We start from the raw sequence: 23,896 nt of genomic DNA, 5'->3' as shown, positions 1-23,896 counted from the left end.
GTTCCACATCCGCATGGGGAGGCAGAGCTGAAACCAGAGGGGACCCAACGTCAACTCCACAGCTGTGACTTAAGCTCACCAGGCACCCACTGTGTCAGGCTCTTTGCTAAGGACATGATATCTTGAGTTAGCCGCCTAACCATCCCATGAGGGAAGAACTGTTAATATCCCCATTTTAGAGGTGAGGAAACTGATACTGAGAGCACACCCACCTTTCCAAAGGTTCACGCCCAGGCTACCAGCCTCACATTTCCCTTGCTCATCAGCCAGGCTCCAGCACACCTAGGTTCCTAATCCCAAGTGTGTGCTCATGCCTTCCCCTCCAATCAGAGGGCCGGCCCACTGGCAAAGAGGAGCTTGTCCCTCACAGAGAACCAGGCTGCCCACCTTTTGGGCCCAAATGCATGAAGTGAAGTGGGTCTGCATTCACTTCACTGACAACTGCAGCAGCGCCACAGGTACCACCCACCCAAAGACTCTGCCCCACACTCCGACCACCCCTCACCCATGGCTTGCCCAGTAGGCCTGGAGGGAGGGTGTCCAGTCAAGACATCTTTCACTTTTTTCATTTTTTATTAATCAAACAATACAAAATAACCATCACTCTTTAAACGCCCAAGCACCCAGCTGGTCCTCTCACTCCGAGGGTCACACTCTCCTTAGCCTGTCCCCCACCCTGCTCTCCCACTTCCCCTGCCCTAGCCCCAGGACAGTCCTGGGAGGAGACTGGGGCAGAGCTGGAGGCAGGAAGAGATAGCATTGGACAGACAGCTAATTTGGGCTGGGGAGAGATTAGGAGGGGTAGGTTCTTAGAGACCATTTTTAATACAAAATATCCAGCACTATTTTCAGCCCCTTTCAAGTCATTTCCCATAACCCAGCTCCTCTCTGCCTTGCACCCACTACCCAAAGGGTGGCCCTTACACCATCCTTACCCCTCCACACCCATCCCTGGTCCCAACCTGACCCATGAGCCTCCCTCTGGTGGGGATTTCTGTACCCTTCCTGGACCCATCAGCTCCATGGAGGTCCCAGGGATGAAGTGCAGAGACCCCCAGGATGGACTATAATGAACCTGAACCTTGCAGAGGTGAGACAGGTGCAAGCTGGGGAACAGTGTGGTAATGGTAAAGACAGGAGTTTTATTTCTGTGCCCAGTCTCTAAGCTCCCCCTTCCCCAACATCCCCCCATGAATCCCAGGGTAAGGTTTTCAGCTCCCTGGGACAGGGCTCCCCAGCTTCACGCTCTTGGCTGCTTCTCCAATCAGCTCCCAGAAACTCCCAAACTTGAGTTTAGAGTCATTACAGCTGCCCAGGTTGGCGATTCTCTCTTCCAGTCCACAGTTGCTCTGAAGGGAGGAAAGACACCACAGCTCAGGGAGGCAGCACTTTCCAATCTTCCCACCCCGCCCTGCCCAGGGGCTGGAAGCAGGGCCTGAGCCTACCTGGCACTGGCAAGGGGGAAGGGCTAAGGGTTGCTAGTGCCAGGGGCTGTGGCTGTGTGGGTGGGGCCTTGAAGCACTTGCTTGGGAAATCAGTGTTCGGCCTGGTGTGGGGTCACCCCCTCAGTACCGGCATGAGGTGAGGCAGCTGCTGGGTCACCAGGTCATGTAGTTCAGAGGGGGTCAGCGTCTCCTTTCCACCCTCCACCGAGTACTGGTGGAAGTTCTTGATGAGGGTCTCAATGGCCCTTTCCACATCACTCAGTTCCTGGGCATCCTGAGGGCAAGGGACATCACCCACATCAGGGAGTCTCCACCCCAGCCTACCACACCCTGCTTTCCCCAGGAACCTAGCCAGGCCAACAGGGCAGAAGACAGCTGGAAGGCACACAGGCTCCCTCCCACTCCAGAGCCCAGCATCCAGCCCCCTTCACCCCTACCGGCCTCTGCCCTGAGCTACAGGTTGGACAAGGCTTTCTTCCCAGCACCCCAGCCCCTCCTCCCCAGGCAGGGCAGGTCTCAGCACATGGCCCAGGCATCCTCCTCCTGGGAAGCCTCCATCTGCATCACCTTGTGTGGGCCCCAGAAAGGGGGGTCTGGTCTTATAGGCAGAGTCTGAAGGGTAGGCCAAGACCAAGGTGAGGGAGAAGTCCATGGGGGAACACAGACCCTCAGGGGAGAGTGTGAGAATAGAAAGACAGGCCAGGAATGAATGGGCCCACCTCGGCATTGGCTGACCGACACTGTCCCATGGTGCCTGGTGTGCTTGGTCCTTTGGTGAGAGTTGCGTCGTCCTATTGCCTGCCCTGGAGGAGCTGGTGGCTCATGATCTGCCTAGAGGAGTAGGGTGGTCAAGGAGAGGTCAGATCCCAGGATTTCTTTTTCAACTAGCCCCTTTGGCTCCACCCCAGATAACCTGAACCCCAGGCTCCAGGAGCTAAGGTCACCACCCCCGAGCCAACCCATTTAGAGAGAATCCCTTGGGCCTCACCTTAGCTTCATTCCTTTCTCCTCCTCCAAATACCCATTCAGTTCCATGCACACACACCAGCCTCCAGTGCCCGCCCTCCAACCCTTTCCCTGATAGTCTAGGGCAGGAGAAGCTGATCATGCCCTTTGGACAGGGGGAAGCCCATTTTGGATGAAAAGCCCTAGGTAGCCTTACCTGCTGGCAGCCTCTGAGACAGGACAGGATGAGCCAGCTCACCTGAGCTCAGCTCTTATACCTGGGGGAAGGGAGGGGAGACAGGGGCTGGGCCTCATCCCTAAGCCGCCCCTGCTATTTCGGCTGCTTGGGTGGTGAGCCAGCTGTGTGGGCCCCGCCCTCCATTGGCCAGAGCTCCAGAGCCTGCTGCCATCCCTGCCAAGAGGAGGGAGCCATGGGAGTCCAGGTCTGAGGTGTCCCTGGCCCCAGACCAGGAGGCAGAGTCCCGAGAAAAGATAGGGGAGGAAAGGTAGGGAAGGGAAGGGAAGGGGGAAGGTGTGGCAACACTGTAGGGTCGACCTGGGGAGGAAAGGCCTGGCTGGAGGAATTGTGGGGCAAGGAAATGGAGGGACCCTGAGTTAAGAACCGGGAGAAGTAGATGCGAATCAAGGCAGGGTTTGTGGTGCAGAGGACATGAGGGACATGTGGGTTGAGAGAAGTTGTCAGGGACCCCTCTGTACTTTGATGCCACACACACACCCCTCACCTGGACCACTGTCGTCAGTGACACTCAGGCCTGCCCAGATCACATAGCCCAGCCTTCCTCAGTCTAGATGGCAGAGAGATGAATGAGGACTGGATCAGGAAGGAGCCAGAGAGGGGCCTGGTAGAGGGGCCAGACTGGGTGCCGTCCTGACTTCCCTTCAGCTCCCCTCAACCAGCGTGCACATATGCAAGGCCCAGATGATTTATCTGGCAACTAATGACCTCTCCAAACTGGTTGGGCTGCCTGCTCCTCCCTCTCTCAGAGCCCCAAGCCTTGCCTAACCCAGCCACTCCACAGCAACCACATACCCACAAACACACACTCCAGTACAGAGGATGTCATCTCAGGGAGCAGATCCAGGGACTCAGCTCTCCTCACCTGATGGGAAGGAGGAAGGGAGAAGGGCAGGGGGTCAGGCCAAGAATGGGGTGTGGCCCAGAGTCAAAGTTCCTGGGTTCCTTTCCTAAACCCTGAGCTCAGAGAGCATACCTGATGAAAAAAAATAATAAAAGATCCATTTTATTTTTATTTTTTAAATTATTTCTATTATAAAAATTTTATATTTATTTATAAAGGAGCCACTTTAAAGTGAAATCCAGCCCTGACTGGTGGATTGAGCACAGGCCTGCAAACGAAAGGGTCGAAGTTTTGCTTCCCAGTCAGGGCACATGCCTGGGTTTTAGACCAAGTCCCCAGTAGGGGGCACTCGAGAGGAAACCACACATTGATGTCTCCCTCTCTCCTCCCCTTCCCCTCTCTCTAAAAATAAATACATAAAATATTTAAAAAATAAAAATAAAATTAAAAAACTGAGTTCAAGGTGCCACCTCAGAGGAACTACCTTGTTTATATCACTCTTCAAAACTTTGGAATGTTGAAACTGGACAAATAACCTTTGGAATGGGCCTAAAGCATTGTAATCCAAACACCTGTTTGCAGAGATAACAAGAAAACAGACTGAAAATTGAAACATTCCTAAGAACTAGCATCATTATGCTAGCTTACCTGCCCTTACAGAAATTCCTTCCTTAGCATATTAACACCACTAAAAAACCCTTTAGCCCTGGCTGGTGTAGCTCAGTGGATTGAGTGCGGGCCTGCAAACCAAAGTATCTCGGTTCGATTCCCAGTCAGGGCACATGCCTAGGTTGCAGGCCAGTTCCCAGCAGGGGACACATGAGAGGCAACCACACATTGATATTTCTCCCCCTCTCTCCTTCCCTTCCCCTCTAAAGATAAATAAATAATAATAATAATAATAATAAAAATCTTTAAAAAATAGACTCTACTTCAAAGGGCTGTGAGTATTAACTAAGATAATGCAGGAAATAGCAAGCCTTCAACACATGTTCCCTGCTTTCATTATCATTCAACGACACAAACCCTAGGAATAAGAAAGATGGGAGCCAAGCCCATGCCCCTGAGCCCTAGGAGGCACATGGTAGGATATGTGTCACTTCACCTGCTGCTCTAGGAGATCTCTGTCTTTCATACATTCATTCACCAACCGTTTATTTATTGAGCAACCTACCCCAAGCACAAGATCTAAGTGTCGGATGCTGCATAACACTCAAAGATGAATAACATTTCTTATCCTCAAGGAGCTCATATTTTTTAAACCCACTCTCAAGTCAAGGCAGAGCTTTCCCACCCCTTTGTCTCAAGAGACGAAATCAGGGTAGGTGTGAATAAGAAACATTCATGTTTTAAGCAGGAGGTTTTATTTGGGGGAATGGGTTCTGCATGGTCCTGCCCTGCGTGCCCCGTCCTGGCCAGCAGGTTTTACTTCTTCTGGATCTCCAGGGCCTTCTCTTTCCTGATCTCCTTGGCCAACTCCCCAATCAGCCTCCAGTACTCGTTGAACTTGAACTCTGAGTCCTGATTCACATCCAAGCTCTTCATCTTGTCATCCAAGGAGCCCACATCCTGAGGAGACACCAAAGGGAAGGGCGGGGTTAGAAACGAGGGTTCTGGAGACCAGGAGAGGGAAGAACTGCTAATTGTCATTCCCTTCCCTCAGGGACTGTGAGGACCTGCCCCACACCTTCAGGAGGAGGCTGCAGCCCCAAGACAGAGCTGCCGTGGTGCCCAGCCCCAAGGGGCAGCAGGACAGGGAAGTGGAGAATGCGATTCATAGCGCTCGCTGGAGTATAAACACTCCCACCACAGCAGATTATGAACCACAAACGTCACTGAATGCAGAGCTGGGAGGAGATGCACACAGTGGGCCCTCACCTGTAGGTGCAGGTGGGTGCCAGCACACTACAGCACCAGCCCTGGGATTTGTCCAAGGACCTCCAGGGAGCCCTTGTAGACGCGGACCTACTCTGACCACCCTCAGAGCCTTCCTGGGCCACCCTCCTGCTTCAGAAAGCTGGAGAAGTTCACAACACTTGGCTGCTCATTTGCACAAACCTGATGTCTTCTCGTTTTTCCATTTCAGTCACTAGCCTGGTAGACCAGGGGAATGGCAAAGACACAAGGTATTTGTTTTTCTAGGGGACCCTTGAGAAAGTCCCTCATGACAGGCCTGTGACATCAAAGGACACTACACGTAAGCTGGACCATCATGATCAAAAGATTTGTTGCCAGATAAACAAGCACAACCAAAACATGGACTATTAAACAGTGCACCCATGTCAAACCAGAAAAGGGTGCCTCCGGCCCTTCCATGCTAAACATCAACATTTGGATGAAGGCAGAGAAGACTTGCCAAATCTATAGACAGCACAAAACTAATCCATAGAAGAGCTACACAAGAGTTTTCAAAAAGCCACAATCATTCCTAATTGTGTATAATACTATAAGTAATGCCCGTGGAAGACTGAGTTGCCCAGTGTAACACTATATGGGGAAGAAGAGAAAACACAGTTAGTCAAGAGAAAGAAATAAAAAATATAATAAGTTTTAGGAAAGAAGAGAAAAATGCACCTCTTACTATATCAGCAATTATATCATTGTGTACCTAGAAAAAAAAAGAATCATAATGGCTATCATTCCAACAAGTGTAAGCACTTTACAGTGCTGACTGTTCCAAGCATTATGCTAAACACATTACACTCTTTGACTTCATTTAATCTTCATAATCTACTGGAATGAAAGGCTCCATGAGCACAGGGACCTCATCCGCCTGGTTCACGGCTGTGATGCCAAGGCCTGGGGGACTGCCTGGCACACGGCAGGTGCCTGCTCACCACTGTCACCGAAAACCTGGGGCAGCACCGAGACAGCACAGAGTACTGGCTGAATAAATGCAAGACCAATCCAACAACAAACATTACTATGAGTCCATTTCACAGATGAAAAATTAAGGCTCTGAAAGATTAAGTAACTAACCAGGGACGGCATGCCAGAATCTACATTTGAACCTAGATTGTTTGACTTAGAGTTTATGCCCTTATCCACTATTCTGTATTTCTCCACACACACACACACAAAACTATTAAAAGGATAAAGTATTTAATTATAATATTAATATTCAAAAAGCACTTTTATGTATATAAATATTAATCAGTTAAAAACTATACTAAAAAGATCACATTTAAAATAGTAAAAAAAGAAAATAAAGCACTTAGCATAAATATAGAAATCTATCTAGCTTTTGTGAAGAAAACTCAACTGAAGGATATATATGATATTGTGATTTACAAAAAATATATATTTAGTCATTCAAATGACCAAGCAAAATATAACTCTCATATGTATGTGGTCATCCTCCACAGTGCCAAACTCACAACTCCCAACACCTTTGGAATTTCCTAAGTGTTGAAGAGTGATGAGGTGTCTTTTGTTATGTAAATGAGGTGAGCCCCACTATACTGGAAATTGGGTCTCAGACAATGTATTTAATATAAAAGAAAACTGGAGCCCTGGCAGAATAGCTCAGTTGGTTGGAGTGTCGTCTCAATAGCCCAGGGGTTGCAGGTTTGATCCCCAGTTAGGACACATAGAAGAGTCAACCAACGAGCTCTGACTGGTGTGGCTCAGTGGGTTGGACGTTGTCCCACAAACCAAAAGGTCACCAGCTGGATTCCCAGTCACAGCACATGTCGGGATTGTGGGCCAAGACCCTGGATGGGGGTGCACGAGAGTCAATGGATCAATGTTTCTCTCACCCCCCTTTTCCCTCTCTTTAAAAATAAGTAAATAAAGCCCTGGCTGGTGTTGTTCAGTGGACTGAGCATGGGCCTGTGAATCAAAGGATCATGGTTCGATTCCCAGTCATGGCACGTGCCTGGGTTGCAGGCCAGTTCCCAGCAGGGGACGTGCAAGAGGCAACCACACATTGATATTTCTCTCCCTCTCTCCTTCCCTTCCCCTCTAAAGATAAATAAATAAAATCTTTAAAAAAATAAGTAAGTCAATCTTTTTTTAAAGATTTAATTTATTTATTTTTAGAAGGGAAGGGAGAAAGAGAGTAAGAGAAAATCAATATATGGTTGCCTCTTGCACACCCCCTACTGGGGACCTGGCTGGCAACCCAGGCATGTGCCCCGACTGGGAATCGAACCACTGACCTCTTGCTTCGCAGGTGGGGCACGCAATCTACTGAGCCGTACCAGCCAGGGCATAAACAAATCTGAAAAAATCAACCAGTGAGCATAAGTAAGTGGAACAAGAAATCAATGTTTCTCTCTCTTTCTAAAATCAGTCAATTAAAAAAATTTAATTTGAATAAATTTTTAAAAAACATACCTTTATTTGGAGAGAAAGGCTCAATAGCGTAAGGTGTCAATATTCCCTAAAATATATATACATAATCCCAATTAACAAGCTACAGTTTCTTTTTAACATGATTAAAGGTTACTAAAATTCTTCTTGAAAAAGAAAATATGAGATCCACCAGTAAAATTCTGAAAAATAAGAGAGAAAACACCCTACAGGTTATTAAAGCATATTATAAAACTACAGTAAATGCGCCCTGGCTGGTATAGCTCAGTGGATTTAGTGTAGGCGTGTGAAACAAAGGGTTGCTGGTTCGATTCCCAGTCAGGGCACATACCTGGGTTATGGGCCAGGTCCCCAGTGGGGATCAGGTGAGAGGCAACCACACACTGATGTTTCTCTCCCTCTCTTTCTCCTTCCCTTACCTTCTCTCTAAAAATAAATAAATAAAATCTAATTCTAAAAAAACTACAGTAGGGGGTGGGCTGGAATGGGAGTAAAAGACAGAAAACTACTTGAACAACAATTAAAATTAAAAAAAGAAAAAAATTACATTTCAAAAAAAATACAATAAATGAGATTGTTACTAAATAATAAACAATAAATTAAACAGAATAAAGACACCCAAAACACATGGGAATTGGATAATTTCCATCAGTAGAAAAATTTTAATAAAACTAAGTGTATTTTTTAAAGATTTTATTTATTTATTTTTAGAGTGTGTGTTTTTTTAGTATGTTAAGTTGGGGGAGATCTTTCTAAGCATGACATAAAACACAGAAGCCATTCAGGAGAAGTTGGATAACTTGACTACATAAAATGTTTTTATATTCCGTATGGCAAAAAACTACCCAAAATAAAGTCAAAGGACAAAGGACAAATTAGGGAGAAATATTCACAACACACATAATAGATAAAAGTTGATTTCTTCATTCTATAAAGACCTAGAAAGAAATTAACATGAAAAATAAAAACTCTTTGATAAAAGAAATAAACAAATGGTTCACAGAAAAAGCAATATACAGGTCCATGAAAAAGTTTTTTCAATGTTGTATTTCACTCAGAATTTTAAAAGTGGTGTAAATCAGAACAAGCACCATTTTCACCTATTAGACTGGCAAAAATTAAAAGCTTTGTAACTCTTTTCAGGGCTCCTCAGAGGCGGCCAGTTGCTTCAGGATGAATCTCAAAGAGATTGAACATCTCTTTCCCAGCCAATGGTTGCCAAAAACTCATTGAAGTGGAAATTAACACAAACTTTGTTCCATTTTGAGATGTGTATGACCGCAGAAGCTGCTGCTGATGCTCTGGGTAAAGAATGGAAGGGTTATGTCATTCAAATCAGTAGTGGGAAAAACAAACAAGGTCTCCCCAGGAAGCAGGGCAGCTTGCCCTGACCCTGTTCTCCTGCTGCTGAGTAAGGGGGATTCCTGTTACAGACCAAAGAGGACTGAAGAAAGCACAAAATTATTCAGGGCTGCACTATGGAGACCGATCTCAGTGTTCTCAACTGGGCCATTGTAAAAAAGGGGAGGAAGATATTTCTGATCTCACTGATATTACTGTGATTCATCCATTGGAGTCCAAAAGAACTAGCAGAACCCAAAAACTTTTCAATCTCTAAAGACTGATTATATCCACCAATATGTTGTGAGAGAGCCCCTAAACAAAGAAGGGATGAAACACAGGAACAAAGCACCCAAGATTCAGTATCTCGTTACTGCACACATCCTCCAATACAAATGTCAGTGAACTGCTTTAAAGAAATAGGGTACTAAGAAAAATAAGGAGGAGGCAGGAGAATATACTAAACTCTAGGCTGAGAAAGTGAAGGAAGCCAAAGAAAAACGCCAGGAACAGGTTGCCAATAGATGAGAGTCCACCTTTGAGTACAGTCAGAAATGATCTAGCCCTGACTGATGCAGCTTGGTTGGTTGGACATTGTCTGTCCTGCAAAGCAAAAGGACTGGCTTGATTCCCAGTCAAGGTACATCCTGGGTTGCTAGCTCAGTTCAGTTCAGTCCCTGGCCAGGGAGCCAACAAAAGCAACTGATTGATGTTTCTCCCCCTCTTTTCTTCCTGCCTCCACTCCCTCTAAAAACTTAAACTTTTTAAAAAAATAATGCAATTCAATCCCCAGTCAGGGAATGTACAAGAGGCAACCAATCGATGTTTCTCTCATAAAAGGATAAAGTTGGCACCATTTGCTATCGTGGCACCATTTGCAAAGCAGGCCTAAGACCTTGTTAAACAGGACTGCCATTTTATTCTTCTAAATTTATTTTCCCAAGACTGGAAATAACTCGAAAGCAAGAGCAGAACATGACTAACTGCCCCCATAGTTGCAGGCAGAAGATAACATTGAAGCAAATTGCAGTTTATACAAAATGACCCAAATCTGTGTTGCAACACCCCCAACAGCCCAGGGCCACACAACAGCAACCCCCACACCCCTTTATAATCTAATTATAATCCAAAAAAAGCTCAAAGCCCCCACCCCTCAGTGCTGGTGTATCTCTCCAAACCATGCCCCTTTCCACTCTTGGTTTATCTCACTTTGTATAGCCTTCACTGCTTCCTCTATTTTGCAACCATACTCAACCACTTCTGTGAGCATCCTGATTACCAGTGTTTTGAATTTTTCTCTCTGCATTTTGTTCTCTTTGTGAACTCTTATTTTTTGTAAATATAAGTCTGTCTTTTTAAGATTTTATTTATTTATTTTTAGAGAAGAGAAGGGAGAAAGAGAGAGGGAGAGAGAAACATCAATGTGTGGTTGCCTCTCACACACCCGCTACAGGGAACCTGGCCCACAACCCGGGCATGTATTCTAACTGGGAATCTAACCAACCACCCTCTGGTTTGCAGGCTGGTGCTCAACCCGCTGAGCCACACCAGCCAGGGCTCTTTGTGAATTCTTTCATAGCCTGCATCACTGATGACCCTAACATCTCATATCAATGTTTTCTCTCTCCCCCTTCCTCTCTAAAGTCAATTAAAAACTTACCTTCAGGACTTCCGCCAAGATGGAGACATAGGTGGAGACGCCGTGCTTTCTCACGCAACCAAGTTAAGAGACAACTAAATATTAGCAACAGAAAACACAGCCAGAACACAGAAAATTGAACTTTTCGGAAATCTGATAACAACAAATTATTCAGTCTGACCGGTAAGAGGGGCGAAAACAGCAGCTGGTAGAGCGGGTCACACAGGGAAATTCGGTCAGACGGACTCAGGCGCGCGGATCCCAGGCACCGGGTTGCAACGGGTGGACCTAGTGAGCGACTCAGCGAGCAACCGCGGGGGAACCAGCGAGGGAGCAGGGCCAAGATTTGACTGTGGTCACACATTAGTGCACACATAGACCAGCGAGGGAGTGGGCAGTTAGACGGGACCCAGCAGGCGCCTGTGGTGAGGCATAAGAGGGTGCTGCCATTTCCCCGCTCTGACCCCGCCTCCACATACAGCATCACAACCCAGCGACCTGAGTGGCCCTGCCCTGGTGAACAACCTAAGGCTCTGCTCCTCACCCAGCGGCACGAAACAGAGGGGGCCGCCATTTCCCCGCTCTGACCACGCCCTCACATACAGCATCACAACCCAGTGACCTGGGAGCCCAAGGCTCCGCTCCTCATACCTAACGGGAGCGAACAGACCAAAAATGGCTCAAGAAGATCTCAAAGCCCCAGAGCCTATAAATCTAAGCAATTAAGAAATAGCAAAACCCTCAGGCGCACAGTTTAAAACACGTGATCAGGATGCTCACAGAACTGGTTGATTATGGCCACAAATTAGAGGAACATATGAAGGCGAAACTAATTGAAATGAATGGAATTGCACAGGAAACCAATAGCAATGAAAAGGAAACTGGGACTCAAATCAATGGAGTGGACCAGAAGAAAGCAAATAATGGCCAAACAGAAAAGAGCCAGGAAGCAAGAATTCAAAGAAATGAGGAGAGACTTAGGAACCTCCAGGACATCTTTAAACACTCCAACATCCGAATTATAGGGGTACCAGAAGGGGGAAAGGCACAGCCACCAGTGGAAAACTTATTTGAACAAATAATAAAGGAGAATTTCCCCAATCTGGCAAAGGAAATAGACTTCCAGGAAATCCAGGAAGCTCAGAGAGTCCCAAAGAAGTTGGACCCAAGAAGAAACACACCAAGGCACATCATAATTACATTAGCCAAGATTAAAATGAAGGAGAGAATCCTAGAAGCAGCAAGAGATAAGGGAACAGTCACCTACAAAGGAGTCCCCATCAGACTGTCAGTGGATTTCTCAAAAGAGACCTTACAGGCAGGAAGGGGCTGGAAAGAGGTATTCCAAGTCAGAAAATCCAAAGACCTACAACCAAGATTACTCTATCCAGCAAAACTTTCATTTAGAATGGAAGGACAGATAAAGTGCTTCTCAGATAAGATCAAATTCAAGGAGTTCATCATCACCAAGCCCTTATTATATGAAATGTTAAAGGGACTTATCTAAGAAAAAGAAGTTAAAAAATATGAACAGTGAAAGGACAGCAAACTCACAGTTATTAACAACCACACCTAAAACGAAAGCAAACTAAAAGGATAGCTAGATCAGAAGTGGAAACATAGGAATGAAGATCTCAAGGAGGGTTAGCAACGGGGAGTGGGAGGAGGAGAAGGGGGGAGAAGGTACAGAAAATAAGCAGCATTGATGGTATATAGAAAATAGATAGGGGGGAGGGCAAGAATAGTAGGGGAAATACAGAATCTAAAGAACTTAAGACACATGGTCATAAACTAAAGGGGGGGACGGGGGGGTAGGGTGGAGGGTAATTAAGGGGGGAATAGAACAACTGTAATGGCATAATCAATAAAAAAATAATTTTAAAAAACATACCTTCATACCTCTGAGTGACAATTTAAAAAAGAAAGTAATAAAATAAATAAGATCAGACATTTTTTTACAAAGCTTATTATTTAGTAAGGCTCAGTTTGGGCTTCTTTAATTGTTCATCTAAAGAAAATTAACCTTTCTTCTTTCATTACTGAAATACAGTAAATAGATTAGCAGGGGCGGGAAGAAGACTCATTTTGGACAAGGACATGGGAAACAGGCATTCACATGCACTGCTGGCAGCCATACAATGGGATACAAACTTGTTGGGAAGCAAATTGGTAATACTATAAAAATTAAGAACAGCCCTGGCTGGTGTAGCTCAGCGGATTGAACGCGGGCCTGCGAACCACACGATCGTGGTTCAATTCCCAGTCAGGGCACATGCCTGGGTTGCAGGCCAGTTCCCAGCAGGGGACTCACGAGAAGCAACCATACACTGATATTCCTCTCCCTCTCTCCTTCCCTTCCCCTCTAAAGATAAATAAATAAAATCTTTGTAAAAAATGAAGAACAGCCATGCCTTTTGATCTAATATTCCTGCTGTCAGACCTTTCCCTTAAGTATGTAAAGATATAAAACAAGGATGTTCTTCTCTGCATTTCCCCCCTTTTTTGTAAAAGAGGGAAAATGGACATAAGAGAAAACTCCAAGACACTGGCTGCACAAATTTGTGTTAACCCATATTAGAATACAATGCATCAATTTTTATTTAAAGACTTTATTTATTTATTTATTTTTAGACAGAGGGAAAGGGAGGGAGGAGAGAGGGGGAGAAACATCTATGTGTGGTTGACTCTTGCAGGCCCACACCAGGCCTGACCTGGCCTGCAACCCAGGCATGCGCCCTGACTGGGAACTGAATCAGTGCCCAGGCTGGCACTCAATCCACTGAGCCACACAGCCAGGGCCAGTGCATCAGTTTTTAAAAATGGGAAAATATCTTTTATGCACTGTAAGAGGGAGCAGAGTTTGCCATCCTAAAATACCCCGTAAGTACTGATTATTTGAAGTTGGTTGTTTTTTTCTTTTTTTTGTTTAAATACCAGGGAATGTCCTTTTTAGAGATTTGATGGTCTTTTTTTAAAGATTTATTTATTTACTTTTAGAGAGAGGGGAAGGGAGGGAGAAAAAGAGGAAGAGAAACATCAACACATGGTTGCCTCTCACCTGACCCCCAACAGGGACCTGGCCTGCAACCCAGACATGTGCCCTGACTGGGAATTGAACCAGCAACCCTTTGATTTGCAGGCCAGCACTCAATCCACTGAGCCACACCAGCCAGGGCTCACTCACTCAATATTTTATTGAGCACCTACTCCTAGTCAGATACTGCTCTAAGTAGAGATACAACAGTAGATTCCTGTCCTCATGGGACTTAACAGTCTTAGTAATGTATGAGCAGACAGTGCAGGTCAAGTTGTGACAGAAGTGTTCTAAAAGAAAATAAAGCAGAATAAAGTAATAGAGCATGAGGGAAGTGATCTTTTTATTCAGTGGTGAAGGAAGACCATGCTGAGGATTTGCTATTTGAGCAGAAATCTGAGCAAAATAAGGAATAAGCCTAGCAAATACCTGAGGGATGAGCATTCTAGACCAGGAGAGGAAAAGTGAAGACAGTAAGTATAAATAACTCTCATTGCTTTTGAGGGGTTTTGCTATAAAAGAGAAGTAGAAATCTGTGGCATAGCCAGAGGGAGTTACATAATCAAGAGAGGTTTGTTTGGTTTTTTTCTTTTAAAGATGAGGTATATTGTAGCATATCTGGAAACTGATCAGAACAATCTACTAGAAAGGGAAATTTTGATGATGCAAGACAGGGAAGAAGAATTGAAAGGGTAAAGTCTTAAGTAGGTGAAAAGGGATGAAATCCGGGGCACCGGGGAGGGTCTGGCCTTGGGAGCACATATGGATCATTCACGGAAACTGGAAGGCAGGCGGGGTATGTGTTGATCATTGGTAGATTTGGGGCAAGGAGTACACAGATGTTGCTGATTGCTCTTATTTTCTCAGTGAGAAAATTTCTTAGGGAGAATGTGGAAAGAGATACTAGAGTTTGAGGAGAGAGGAAAAGTTGTGAAATAATCATCTGAAAGAGCTAATAAATGAATCAACCAAGGAAATACCGTAGAATTGGCAGGCATCACTGAAGCTCCCATTGGAGTTGTGGTTATAGATTTGCCTGGTGGCTCCTTTTTCTACAGCCAAATTCTGCTTCGTGAGTGCAGACATGGAATGGCAGATTTAACCAGCAAGGTGATTAAGACGGAATGTTGGATTTAATCTAGGTTGGGAGTTTGCCAGACAAGGATAGGGAATCAGGGGTTCTCTGAATCAGGGGTTGAGGGAGTGGTTATGATGAGCCTTAGAACCCAGCTGAGTAACAGGGGAAATGAGGACGCAAGGGATATGATGGAAGACAAAAAAGTAAGAAGGAGTCAAGGACACGCTGGAGTGGAGGAACTAGCTAGAAATGAGGGGAAGCAGAGTTTTCCACCCCAAAATATGCTCTTGGGGATGGCAACTGAATACTTTAGACTGGTTATTTTCAAAAAACAAACTCAGGGAAAACCTTTGACCTTCCCCCTAAAAGCTTAAAAAAAATTAGATAGAGGGCCTGCTTCAGGAAGGGAGCTGTCTTTATAGATTACCATAGTTTATACGAATTAGGTGTGATAGAGAGGCCCGTTTGCTAAAAGTTTGCTAAAAGCCCTCTCTGCGTCCCATGTTAAAGATGGCCCAGCAAATATTTATTTACCAAACATTTGCTCTTCTGTCTCCATGTGAATTGCTTTCCTGCCCTTTCAAGTCCCAAACCACAACCCACTCACCCTTTTTCTTAGCTCCAGAACCTCACAGAAGCCTCAACTGCCCAGGGTGTCTTCAGACCCCACATTCTTTGGAACCCCCATGTGTACATGTGTATAAAATTTGGTTATTTCTGCCTGTTCATCTATCTCATGTGAACTTGATTATTATGCTAGCCAGAAGAATATAGAAAGGTAAGACAAAAATTCATTTTAACTCCCCTACAGAGAAAGAGAATTGGAATGATGGGGTAGAAGATAGAGAAAGGGAGGCTTAAAACTGAGATTTTGGAGGTGGTATGCTTATTTTGGCAATGAGAAAATCTGAAGCATAAACAGAAGAGTGGAATGGTGAGATGCAAGAAAACAGAATTTTTGGAAGTGAGGAGTTCAAGAAATGGGAAAACTCAGGTGTTGGATGAGTAGTCTGTGTGGATACTGAGGTGAGAAGTACCAGCGGAGAGAAGAAAAACAGTAAGCTAGCCCCTGGAGAGCTATAAGGAAGGCAGGAGGTATACGAGCTTCCAAGGAACTGGGCATCTTAGGAAGAAGAAAAGCACTAGGATCTGGAAGCAGCGATGAAAAGCAGAGTTCACTCCTGCACTTTCAGGCCCAGAGGAAGTTGTATTTGGAAGAAAAAACAGTCATTATGTTATTTGACAAAGCTATAGGAAATGCTGTACTTTCAGGAAAGAGTCTAAAGTTTACTGTGAGAAGAGGAAGGGAAAAAGTCTACGAAGTTTAAGGATGTTGGGGATTTTGCAAATGATAGACTATGAGTTTCAGAGACCTGTTTGGTTTTTTTCTTTTTCTTTTTAAAAGATTTTATTGATTTTAGAGAGAGGAGAAGGGAGGGAAAAAAAAGGGAGAGAAACATCAGTGTGAAAGACAAACATTCATCCGTTGCCTCTCATAAGCACCCTGACAGGGGACGGAACCTACAAGCCAGGGTATGTGACTTGAAAGGAGACCAGTAACCTCTCACTTTGCAAGATGACGCACAACCAACTGAGCCACGCTAGTCAGGTCTGTTTGTTTTTCTCTTAAATCTATTTTCACACACTTTTATGTGCCTGTGAATTTTCAGAAAAAAGGTAAAAAAAAAACCTACTAGCAGCCTTGGATGGTGTGTCAATGAAGAGTAGATGAAATTTAAATCCCTACTCTGTTCAGTGAGGAAAGAAGGAATGACCTTGTCAGGCGCCTTATCAAGGGTATTCCCAGAGGGTGGGAGGTCACCGTTGATCACTGATATTCTATGACTACATGAACTACGGTAGGCTGTGGGGCTTGGGTATGTCAGACAAACTTCTTCCCACAGCTGGGCCTCAGTTTCCATTAATTGTTAAGTAAGGAACAGAGGCCGTGTTTTCTCTTGCCCTCCCAGCTCTGATGCTTTATGAACCTCCTAGAAGCAGCTCTGGGGCCAGCCCCATGAAATGAGACCAGAGAGGCACCAAGCAGGCACAGGAATCTAACAGCATCAGGAATCTAACAGCATCTTCTTCTTAAAAAAAAAAAAAAAAAGATTTTATTTATTCATTTTTAGAGATGGGGAAGAGAAGGAGAAAGAGAGGGAGAGAAATATCAATGTGTGGTTGCCTTTCGCATGCACTAGTACTTGGGGACCCGACCAGCAACCTAGGCATCTGTCCTGTCTGGGAATCGAACTGGTGACCCTTTGGTTCGTAGCCCACGCTCAATCCACTGAGCTACACCAGCCAGGCTAACAGCGTCTTCTGATGGCAGCACAAAGCCCAGTAACACACTTCCCCTCAGACAGTGTTACCTAGTTACACACACACCAAGGAAGAACACCCAGAACCACTTACACAAGCAGTCACCTACACCCTTCATCACAACACATCTGTGGTCACATTATCATACCTAGCAATATCATGTCACACGCAGTGTCCCACAGCCACTGTCTCCCAAAACCTCAGGCCCAGAGACCCACACCTACCTTGAGCAGGTGAGGCAACTGCTGAGTGGCCAGTTCCTTAAACTCATTGATGCTGAGGCTGCCCTTCCGGCCCTCTCGCCCTGCAAAGGTGAAGAAGGTGGTGACTACTGTCTCGATGGCTAGCTCCAGCTCAGTCAGTGGCTCTGCCGCCATTAGGACCCTGGGACTGCAACTGATGGCCTCACAGCGCTGACCTGCCACCAAAGAGTAAGGAGAGAAAGGGAGACTCAGGATAGGCCGGTGTGCCCCTGCGCTGGCCCACCGCCTCAGCCTCTGCCTGGGGGAGGCATTGGGCAGGAGGAAGCAGGGGGCAGGGATGGCGCTTGGGGCAGAGGAGCTCCTCGGTGTAGATGGGAGAAGCGGTATTCACTTCCAGACCCCTTCCTCCTCACAAGCAATCTTCTGAAATGCTTGTGTCTTAAGGACCCCTCTGTGGTGGTCCCTCAGCCAGCAGACGCCCCTCTCAGAGAGAGGCTTTCAACCTCAGCCTGGTCTTTAGAGCCCTCTCAGTCTCCTGGCCCCTCGGTGGAGTTCAGTCGCATGGGTCCTTTTGTGGCCTCAGAGAGCCAGAAGGTTGGCTGTCGCCAAAGCTCGTTTTGTTTGCTCGGGAACCTGGGTCCTTACCCGCAGGCACTCCGCCTACTCCTCCCAGCAGAGCTGCAGGAATCTGGCAAATGCCCGGCTGTGGTCAGGGCAGGTTCCTTTAGGCCGGACCCGCCCCCGGGTGGCCCCTCCCTGCTTCCACACAGGGACAGCTGGGCAGTGCACAGGGCCCACCGGACCTCCCGCCCATTTCCGGGTGACAGCGGTCCTGGGTGGGCCTCTCCGACTGCCGCCTCCGTCAGGGCACTCGCAGCCCCAAGGCGCGGGGAAGGCTTGATGTAGGGGATGTGCCCACTAATCCTCCCTTTTCAGCCATCCCCCTACTCTCCCCCAAGGGACTGTGGCCTCTCCACAAGCTACTTCCCAATCTGAGCGGCCTCCTGGGGAGGGACCTGGGATCCCCAAGAGAAAAAAGGCTCCCCATGCCCTGACCTGCTTGGCTCAGTTGGTTGAGCGTCGTCCCACAAACGGCCACCAGTTCGATTCCTGGTCAAAGCACATGCTTGGGCTGTCCCCGGTTGGCGCACAAGAGGCAGCTGACCGATGTTTCTCCCTCCCTTCCCTTCTCTCTAAAAATAAATAAAATATTTTTTAAGAAAAGGAAAAGGATCCCCATGGTCCCTTCAGAGTTAGGGGGACTCACCGGGACTAGTCACCGAGATGGGTTGAAGCGTGCGGAGATAAGGTTTACAAGCCTGTCAGGCTGGGAGGCAACCGCTCCCAAGCCCAGAGGTGTCGAGTTTCCTGGTTGATTCTGAAGATGGGAGACGCCCAAACGGAGGCGGGGGCAGGGGGGAGGCTGTGGATTGCCGATGGAAAGAACCAACAGGGGGAGCACCAGGAGGCCCAATCTGAGAAACACTCGTCTCAGAATGAGATCCCACAAAAGACCCTGCAGCCCAACATCAGCCCCTCAGAAGATTCCAGACAGAGACCTCACAAATAGGGGAATCAGAATGAGACCCCAGATTGAAATCCCTCAGTGGGGTCTCATATTGAAACCTCTGAGGGAAACTTCCAAAATTAAATTATTCACTGAGGGGTCCCCCACTGAGACCGCCTCGGTGGGCTCCCCCCTTCCCTGCCTAGCTGGTGACAACTGGGTACTGTGGGGTATGAGGGGCTCTCAGTGTCCTTCCTAGGACCTTCCCGCCCCCACCCCCCGCCACCCCCCTTCCTCCTGGGCCCTGCCTGCTGGGGGCCAGCAGTGGGGGAGACGCGACCAAGACTGGAGAAGACACAGGGCAGCTTGTTCCAGCACAGAGGGCGCCTCTGTCCACTCCTGGCCCCTTGCCCCACTGGGTGTCTGTGAAGGGGTGGAGCTGGTGAAGAGGTGGGGTCAGTGGGGGAAGGAGGACTGAAGACAGGTCTCCCGACACAGCTCCAGTGGCCACATTTCAGCCTTGTCTGTCTGTCCAGAACCTGCTCCCACCTCAGGTCCAGGCTGACAGTGAGTATCCTGCCCCAACCCTGGCCAGCTTAGGGGAAAGGGGACTTCGGCGGGGGTCCAAGACTTTGGGGACAATGGCATTGTGGTGCACTGAGGTGAGGGTCTGGGAAGAGTTTGGATGATGGCAGTTCGGGACTTGGGGGAGACAGGAATTGGAGGTGAGTGAAGGTCAGAGGGCTATCTGGGAATGAGGTAAGCAAGGAAGCCTGAGGGTAACCCAGCCACCGAGCTTCCAAAAGACCAGCCTCTCCTAGCAGGGAGCCCTCAAGTGCTCTCCCAAGGCTCCCTCAATCTCCCGGGTCCTGGAGATGGGACCCAACCCTTGGCTCACTTCCCGTAAGGTAAGACTGTGCAGATGGAACAGCTGTTTCTGCCCACCCCCCTGCAGTCTCAGCCTCTGCCACCCCCACCCAGCTTTGCCAAGATCTCAGGGCCCAGGGAAGTCTGGGGGTGGCAGAGCACGGACCATGAAATTTCAGGAACAGGGGGCAGTGGGGTACTATACCCACTCCCAGCTCTCACTTCATATAACCTCCCCTTTCTCCTCCTCCTCTTTCTTTGCCCAGACCTCTAGATTCCTCTTCCCCCCAATTCTTTTTTGTTTTGCCCTCTTCCTCCTCCCTGCCAAGATCCTCTCAGAACTGCTCCTACATAAAATACCTGGCTGCTCAAGAGCTCCAGGCAACCTCCAGGTGCCCCTCCTGGAGGGGCCCAGTAACTTAGCCACCGGCAACCCTCCCTCACATGCCCCTTATCCCCTCCATCAGCGGGGCTTGGATTCCATCTCCCCCATGTCTCTGTGACAACCACTTCTCATGTCCGGAGTTCAGGTGACACTCACAAGGGCCCCATTGAAGAGCTGGGATGTCATTTGATCAGGGCCCATTGTCCAGCCCCTCAGGCCTGGGACAGGATGGGGACACCTGATCTGAGATACCTGAGCTGCCCCCTGAGGCTGTGGAGGAGTTGACTGTCCCAGGACCAAGGGAAAGAGCCCCCTGGCTTGGCAGTTTCCTCTCCTCAACAGACCCCTACATTTTTCTCCTCCTCTCTCCCAGACCCTTGAACTCAAAAGTCCCTCATCTCTCCCAATGCACACCAACCCCTTCTCCCTGCTGCTCCTGTCCCCACATCTACCAGGCCAGGCCCTTGGGATAGGAGGGCTGGCGGCAGAAGACACAAGTCTCCTCTCCTCTTCCCTGGAAGCTCTGGCTCCAGGGCAAAGGCTCAGACATTCCTCTCTCCCTTCCCACCACCACCCAACAGAAGGGCTGCTTCTGCAGAGGAGTAAAAGGAACCAAACTAGAAATAATAGAGGCATGCCCTGGGGAGCCAGTGTGCCATCTTCAGGACAGAACAGGGTTGAAGGACCAAAAGAGGCCCCTGGTCTGCTGACAGGAAGCTCAGAGGCAATGAGACTCTCTCCCCCATGAACCCTGGGCCACCCACTCAGGCTGGCGCCTTCTCCATCAGGTGTCCAAGGGCACCAGACTGACTCCTTGCTAGGGGTGGCAGCAGAGTCTATAGAGAGGAGCCCAGCCCACCACACCCAACAGCAGAGCTTGGCTATGCTTGGCAAGCAATGTCCAGAGTAAAAATAGAGCCAGAGGAAGACTGGCTGGGTCCTATGACCACCCCTGCCTCCCTGCCTGCCTCCCACACCCTCCTCAGAGTCTGCTCAGGCAGTCAGGAGACGCTGCAAGATCCACTGCAGGTCTCCAGAGCCAACCCTGCTCCAGCTGTTCTACCTCCATGCTCTTAACCGTGACTCCCTCTGGCTGGAGGAGTATGGACTGTGGGACACAAAGAACAGCTGTGGACTTAGATATATTTGGGTTCTCCTACATCATAAAATCCCAGTGAGAGGTAAATTGCAATGGCGATGGGACTCCAATCTCATGGCTATTTGGGCTGTGGGACCAGGGCCAGGTCTGAGGGCTCCCCTCATCCTGACCCCAGATATCCTGAACACGGTTCCCAGCTCACTTCCATGGTGGGGGGTGGGTAGGTGAGCTGCGCAATGGGTTCTGAGCTGGAGACAGCGATGGAAACTCTCATCAATGTGTTCCACGCCCACTCGGGCAAGGAGGGGGACAAGTACAAGCTGAGCAAGAAGGAGCTGAAAGAGCTGCTGCAGACCGAGCTCTCCGGCTTCCTGGACGTGAGCACAGGGCCAGGGCGGGGGTACAGGGTGGACTGGGTGAGGGGTGGGGGAACAGAGTGGGCATCTCCTTGCCATCTCCCCACCCCCTCCCAGCACAGCTCATCCATCTCCTTACTCTCTTAGTTCAAGTCAAAAGGCCCTGATATATTACTGATCACCTGTTAAGTGCCAGGCCCTCTGTAAACGCATCAATAACAAGGCTCACAGTCTAGAAGGAAAAGACTGACACTTGAATGTGAAGCCTGAACACCAGGAAGCACACAGAACCTCAACAGAGGTGGCAGAAAAGATTATGGGAGAATATTAACCTGGCTGAAGTGGGACAGCTTCTCCAAAGATGTGGCACTTGAGCCATAGATTTCCAATGGAAGATTATTAGGATAAATGTAGGCATTTCAGAAGGTGTCTGCATGAATAAAAGCATGGCAGAAAGGATATGCAGCTTGCTCAGTAGTTTTGACTGGAGTGAAGGATGTAGAAAAGGAGGCTAAAGGAGAAGTAGAAAGGCAACAGCTTTGAGGTTTTATTAAACCTGGGTTCAAATTCTAGCACTGCTACTTTCTAGCTGTGTGGCTTCAGACACATTTAACCACAAACTGTCCATTTGTTTCTTTTTTAGAATGAGAATAATGAAATCTACTTCATACTGTTTGTATTAAAATTAAATTAGATAATACTTATAAACTCCTGGTACAGTGCTTATCCCATTGTAGGCACTCAACATATAATAACTAATGTTATTACTCTGCCTTTTTGAAGAGCTTATTCTGTAGGCAACAGGAGGCCACAAGTGTTAGTTTTGAGGAGGGAAGCAGAAGAGTCCCATTAGATGTAGTTCTCCTTGCTTATCTATGCCTCCCTCTCCCCAACCAACCATCCCCCTTCCCTCTGATTTAGTTCTATACGACTCTATACAACTACCCCTCCATCTCCTCACTTCACAGGCCCAGAAGGATGCGGATGCTGTGGACAAGGTGATGAAGGAGCTAGACGAGAATGGAGATGGGGAGGTGGATTTCCAGGAGTATGTGGTGCTGGTGGCTGCCCTCACAGTGGCCTGTAACAACTTCTTCTGGGAGAACAGTTGAGCGGACAGCCCCAGTGGGCAGCGCCCTTCCCCTCTGTACTGCCATACCTGCCCCTACACCCTGCTTTCCTTTCACTCCACTTTTCCCTCCCCACAATCCCACCTTTGCCCACCCTCCAACAAGGGCGCAAGAGTAGTGGGTCAGTCCTGCAACTCATCTTTCATTAAAGGCTCCTTTCTCGCCAGCTGCTGTGTCTCCTTTGGACCCTGGAAGTGGGTGGGAAGTAAAGGTGGCTCTCTCCCAACTTGCCTAATTTGGGGCAGGACCTTGTTTGAAAAGAAGTCAAGGGACCATTACATCTTCCTACCCGAGGAATGCTCAAGGCCCAGGAAGGTAGGGGTTCAAAGTTCCAGCTGGAAGTGGATGAGACCTTAGTTTCTCAGCTACAAAGCCAGAAAAAGAATTTCCCTTCAACCTTCAAAGAATATTTAGAGGATCTCCCATGTGCTAGACATTGTGTAGGAACATGGGATAGAGCAGTGAACAAAACAGACACAACGCTTACTCTCATACAGGTAAACTCTAGTAAGGGCACCAGGCCACTAAACCTACACACATAAATGCTAGGAAGGAAAACAAAAGGATTCAGACGGCATATATAGGGGTAAGGGTAGGGGGGTGTGGAAAGGTTGAAGATGTGTTCATTCACTTATGCATCAAACATTTAAGCATTTTGTGTACCCAGGCTTTAGAAAAATCCCGTATATGTCTGTATCAAAACCAACATGGATGGCAGATAGGGATCTTAGCCAAATAAGAATTTAACAATATTCGAGCCAAGTTGGGGAGGGGAGAAAGTGAAGAAGAAAATACTGACTGGGCTGTGGAAACTGAAGCAGAATCCAGTAGATATGAGCTGTGTGCACTGGCCCCCCACAGGCCTTGCCTAGGGCCTTCATGGCATTCCACAACTGTGAATGAGAGCAAATGTGAAAGAGAGCAAATGAGAATGAAGAAAGGAAAGCTGATGCAAATTACCCAATCCCAGTGGTCCCTTAGAGAGACCAATGCCAGTCCCATATAAAGAACTTTTATCAGCCCTGTCTGGCATAGCTCAGTGGGTTGTGTGTGGGCTGCAAGCCAAAGGATTATTGGATTGTCAGCTCAATTCCGTCAGGGCACATACCTGGGTTGCAGGCCAGGTCCCCA

The 23,896-nt window shown here is 47.7% G+C and overlaps 3 protein-coding genes across 7 annotated transcripts; 1 reads left to right on the top strand and 2 right to left on the bottom strand.

Moving 5' to 3' along the window:
* Window positions 1-1,122: 1,122 nt before the first annotated feature.
* S100A14 (S100 calcium binding protein A14) lies at window positions 1,123-3,604 on the bottom strand. Of its 2 annotated transcripts, XM_037162481.2 has the most exons (6): window positions 3,442-3,604; window positions 3,134-3,196; window positions 2,608-2,668; window positions 2,165-2,276; window positions 1,573-1,719; window positions 1,123-1,349 (listed from the first exon to the last, which is right to left on the bottom strand). In XM_037162481.2, the coding sequence occupies exons 4-6, from the start codon at window positions 2,192-2,194 to the stop codon at window positions 1,212-1,214; spliced, it is 315 nt and encodes a 104-aa protein (XP_037018376.2). In that variant the 5' UTR covers window positions 2,195-2,276; window positions 2,608-2,668; window positions 3,134-3,196; window positions 3,442-3,604; the 3' UTR covers window positions 1,123-1,211. The 2 variants fall into 2 exon arrangements, with proteins under 2 accessions (XP_037018376.2, XP_053522287.1); XM_053666312.1 differs by lacking the exons at window positions 3,134-3,196; window positions 3,442-3,604 and having other exon boundaries at window positions 2,608-2,680.
* Window positions 3,605-4,835: 1,231 nt separating this feature from the next.
* On the bottom strand, window positions 4,836-18,808 carry S100A13 (S100 calcium binding protein A13). 4 transcript variants are annotated; one of them, XM_037162523.2, is made up of 4 exons: window positions 18,689-18,807; window positions 18,478-18,614; window positions 17,443-17,636; window positions 4,836-5,059 (listed from the first exon to the last, which is right to left on the bottom strand). In XM_037162523.2, the coding sequence occupies exons 3-4, from the start codon at window positions 17,593-17,595 to the stop codon at window positions 4,916-4,918; spliced, it is 297 nt and encodes a 98-aa protein (XP_037018418.2). In that variant the 5' UTR covers window positions 17,596-17,636; window positions 18,478-18,614; window positions 18,689-18,807; the 3' UTR covers window positions 4,836-4,915. The 4 variants fall into 4 exon arrangements, with proteins under 4 accessions (XP_037018418.2, XP_037018422.2, XP_037018423.2 ...); XM_037162527.2 differs by having other exon boundaries at window positions 18,478-18,607; XM_037162528.2 differs by lacking the exon at window positions 18,478-18,614 and having other exon boundaries at window positions 18,689-18,808.
* A 568-nt stretch (window positions 18,809-19,376) lies between these two features.
* S100A1 (S100 calcium binding protein A1) lies at window positions 19,377-22,931 on the top strand. Its single transcript, XM_037162486.2, has 3 exons — window positions 19,377-19,495; window positions 21,504-21,656; window positions 22,604-22,931. The coding sequence occupies exons 2-3, from the start codon at window positions 21,516-21,518 to the stop codon at window positions 22,745-22,747; spliced, it is 285 nt and encodes a 94-aa protein (XP_037018381.1). The 5' UTR covers window positions 19,377-19,495; window positions 21,504-21,515; the 3' UTR covers window positions 22,748-22,931.
* The last annotated feature ends 965 nt before the right edge of the window (window positions 22,932-23,896 follow it).

Source organism: Artibeus jamaicensis, unplaced genomic scaffold (genome assembly GCF_021234435.1).
Source record: "Artibeus jamaicensis isolate MK-2021 breed Jamaican fruit bat unplaced genomic scaffold, CSHL_Jam_final contig_447, whole genome shotgun sequence".
In the NCBI taxonomy this organism is placed as follows: Eukaryota; Metazoa; Chordata; class Mammalia; order Chiroptera; family Phyllostomidae; genus Artibeus; species Artibeus jamaicensis.
This window is presented reverse-complemented; position numbering and strand designations above follow the sequence as displayed.

Coding starts and splice junctions, on each gene's coding strand:
- S100A14 (XM_037162481.2), bottom strand. CDS start 2,194: ATGGGACAGTGTCGGTCAGCCAATGCCGAG. Junction 1,720..2,164: donor GTCGGTCAGCCAATGCCGAG/GTGGGCCCATTC, acceptor CCTTGCCCTCAG/GATGCCCAGGAACTGAGTGA. Junction 1,350..1,572: donor AGCTGCCTCACCTCATGCCG/GTACTGAGGGGG, acceptor TCCTCCCTTCAG/AGCAACTGTGGACTGGAAGA.
- S100A13 (XM_037162528.2), bottom strand. CDS start 17,595: ATGGCGGCAGAGCCACTGACTGAGCTGGAGCTAGCCATCGAGACAGTA. Junction 5,060..17,442: donor AGTTGCCTCACCTGCTCAAG/GTAGGTGTGGGT, acceptor GTGTCTCCTCAG/GATGTGGGCTCCTTGGATGA.
- S100A1 (XM_037162486.2), top strand. CDS start 21,516: ATGGGTTCTGAGCTGGAGACAGCGATGGAAACTCTCATCAATGTGTTC. Junction 21,657..22,603: donor AGCTCTCCGGCTTCCTGGAC/GTGAGCACAGGG, acceptor CTCACTTCACAG/GCCCAGAAGGATGCGGATGC.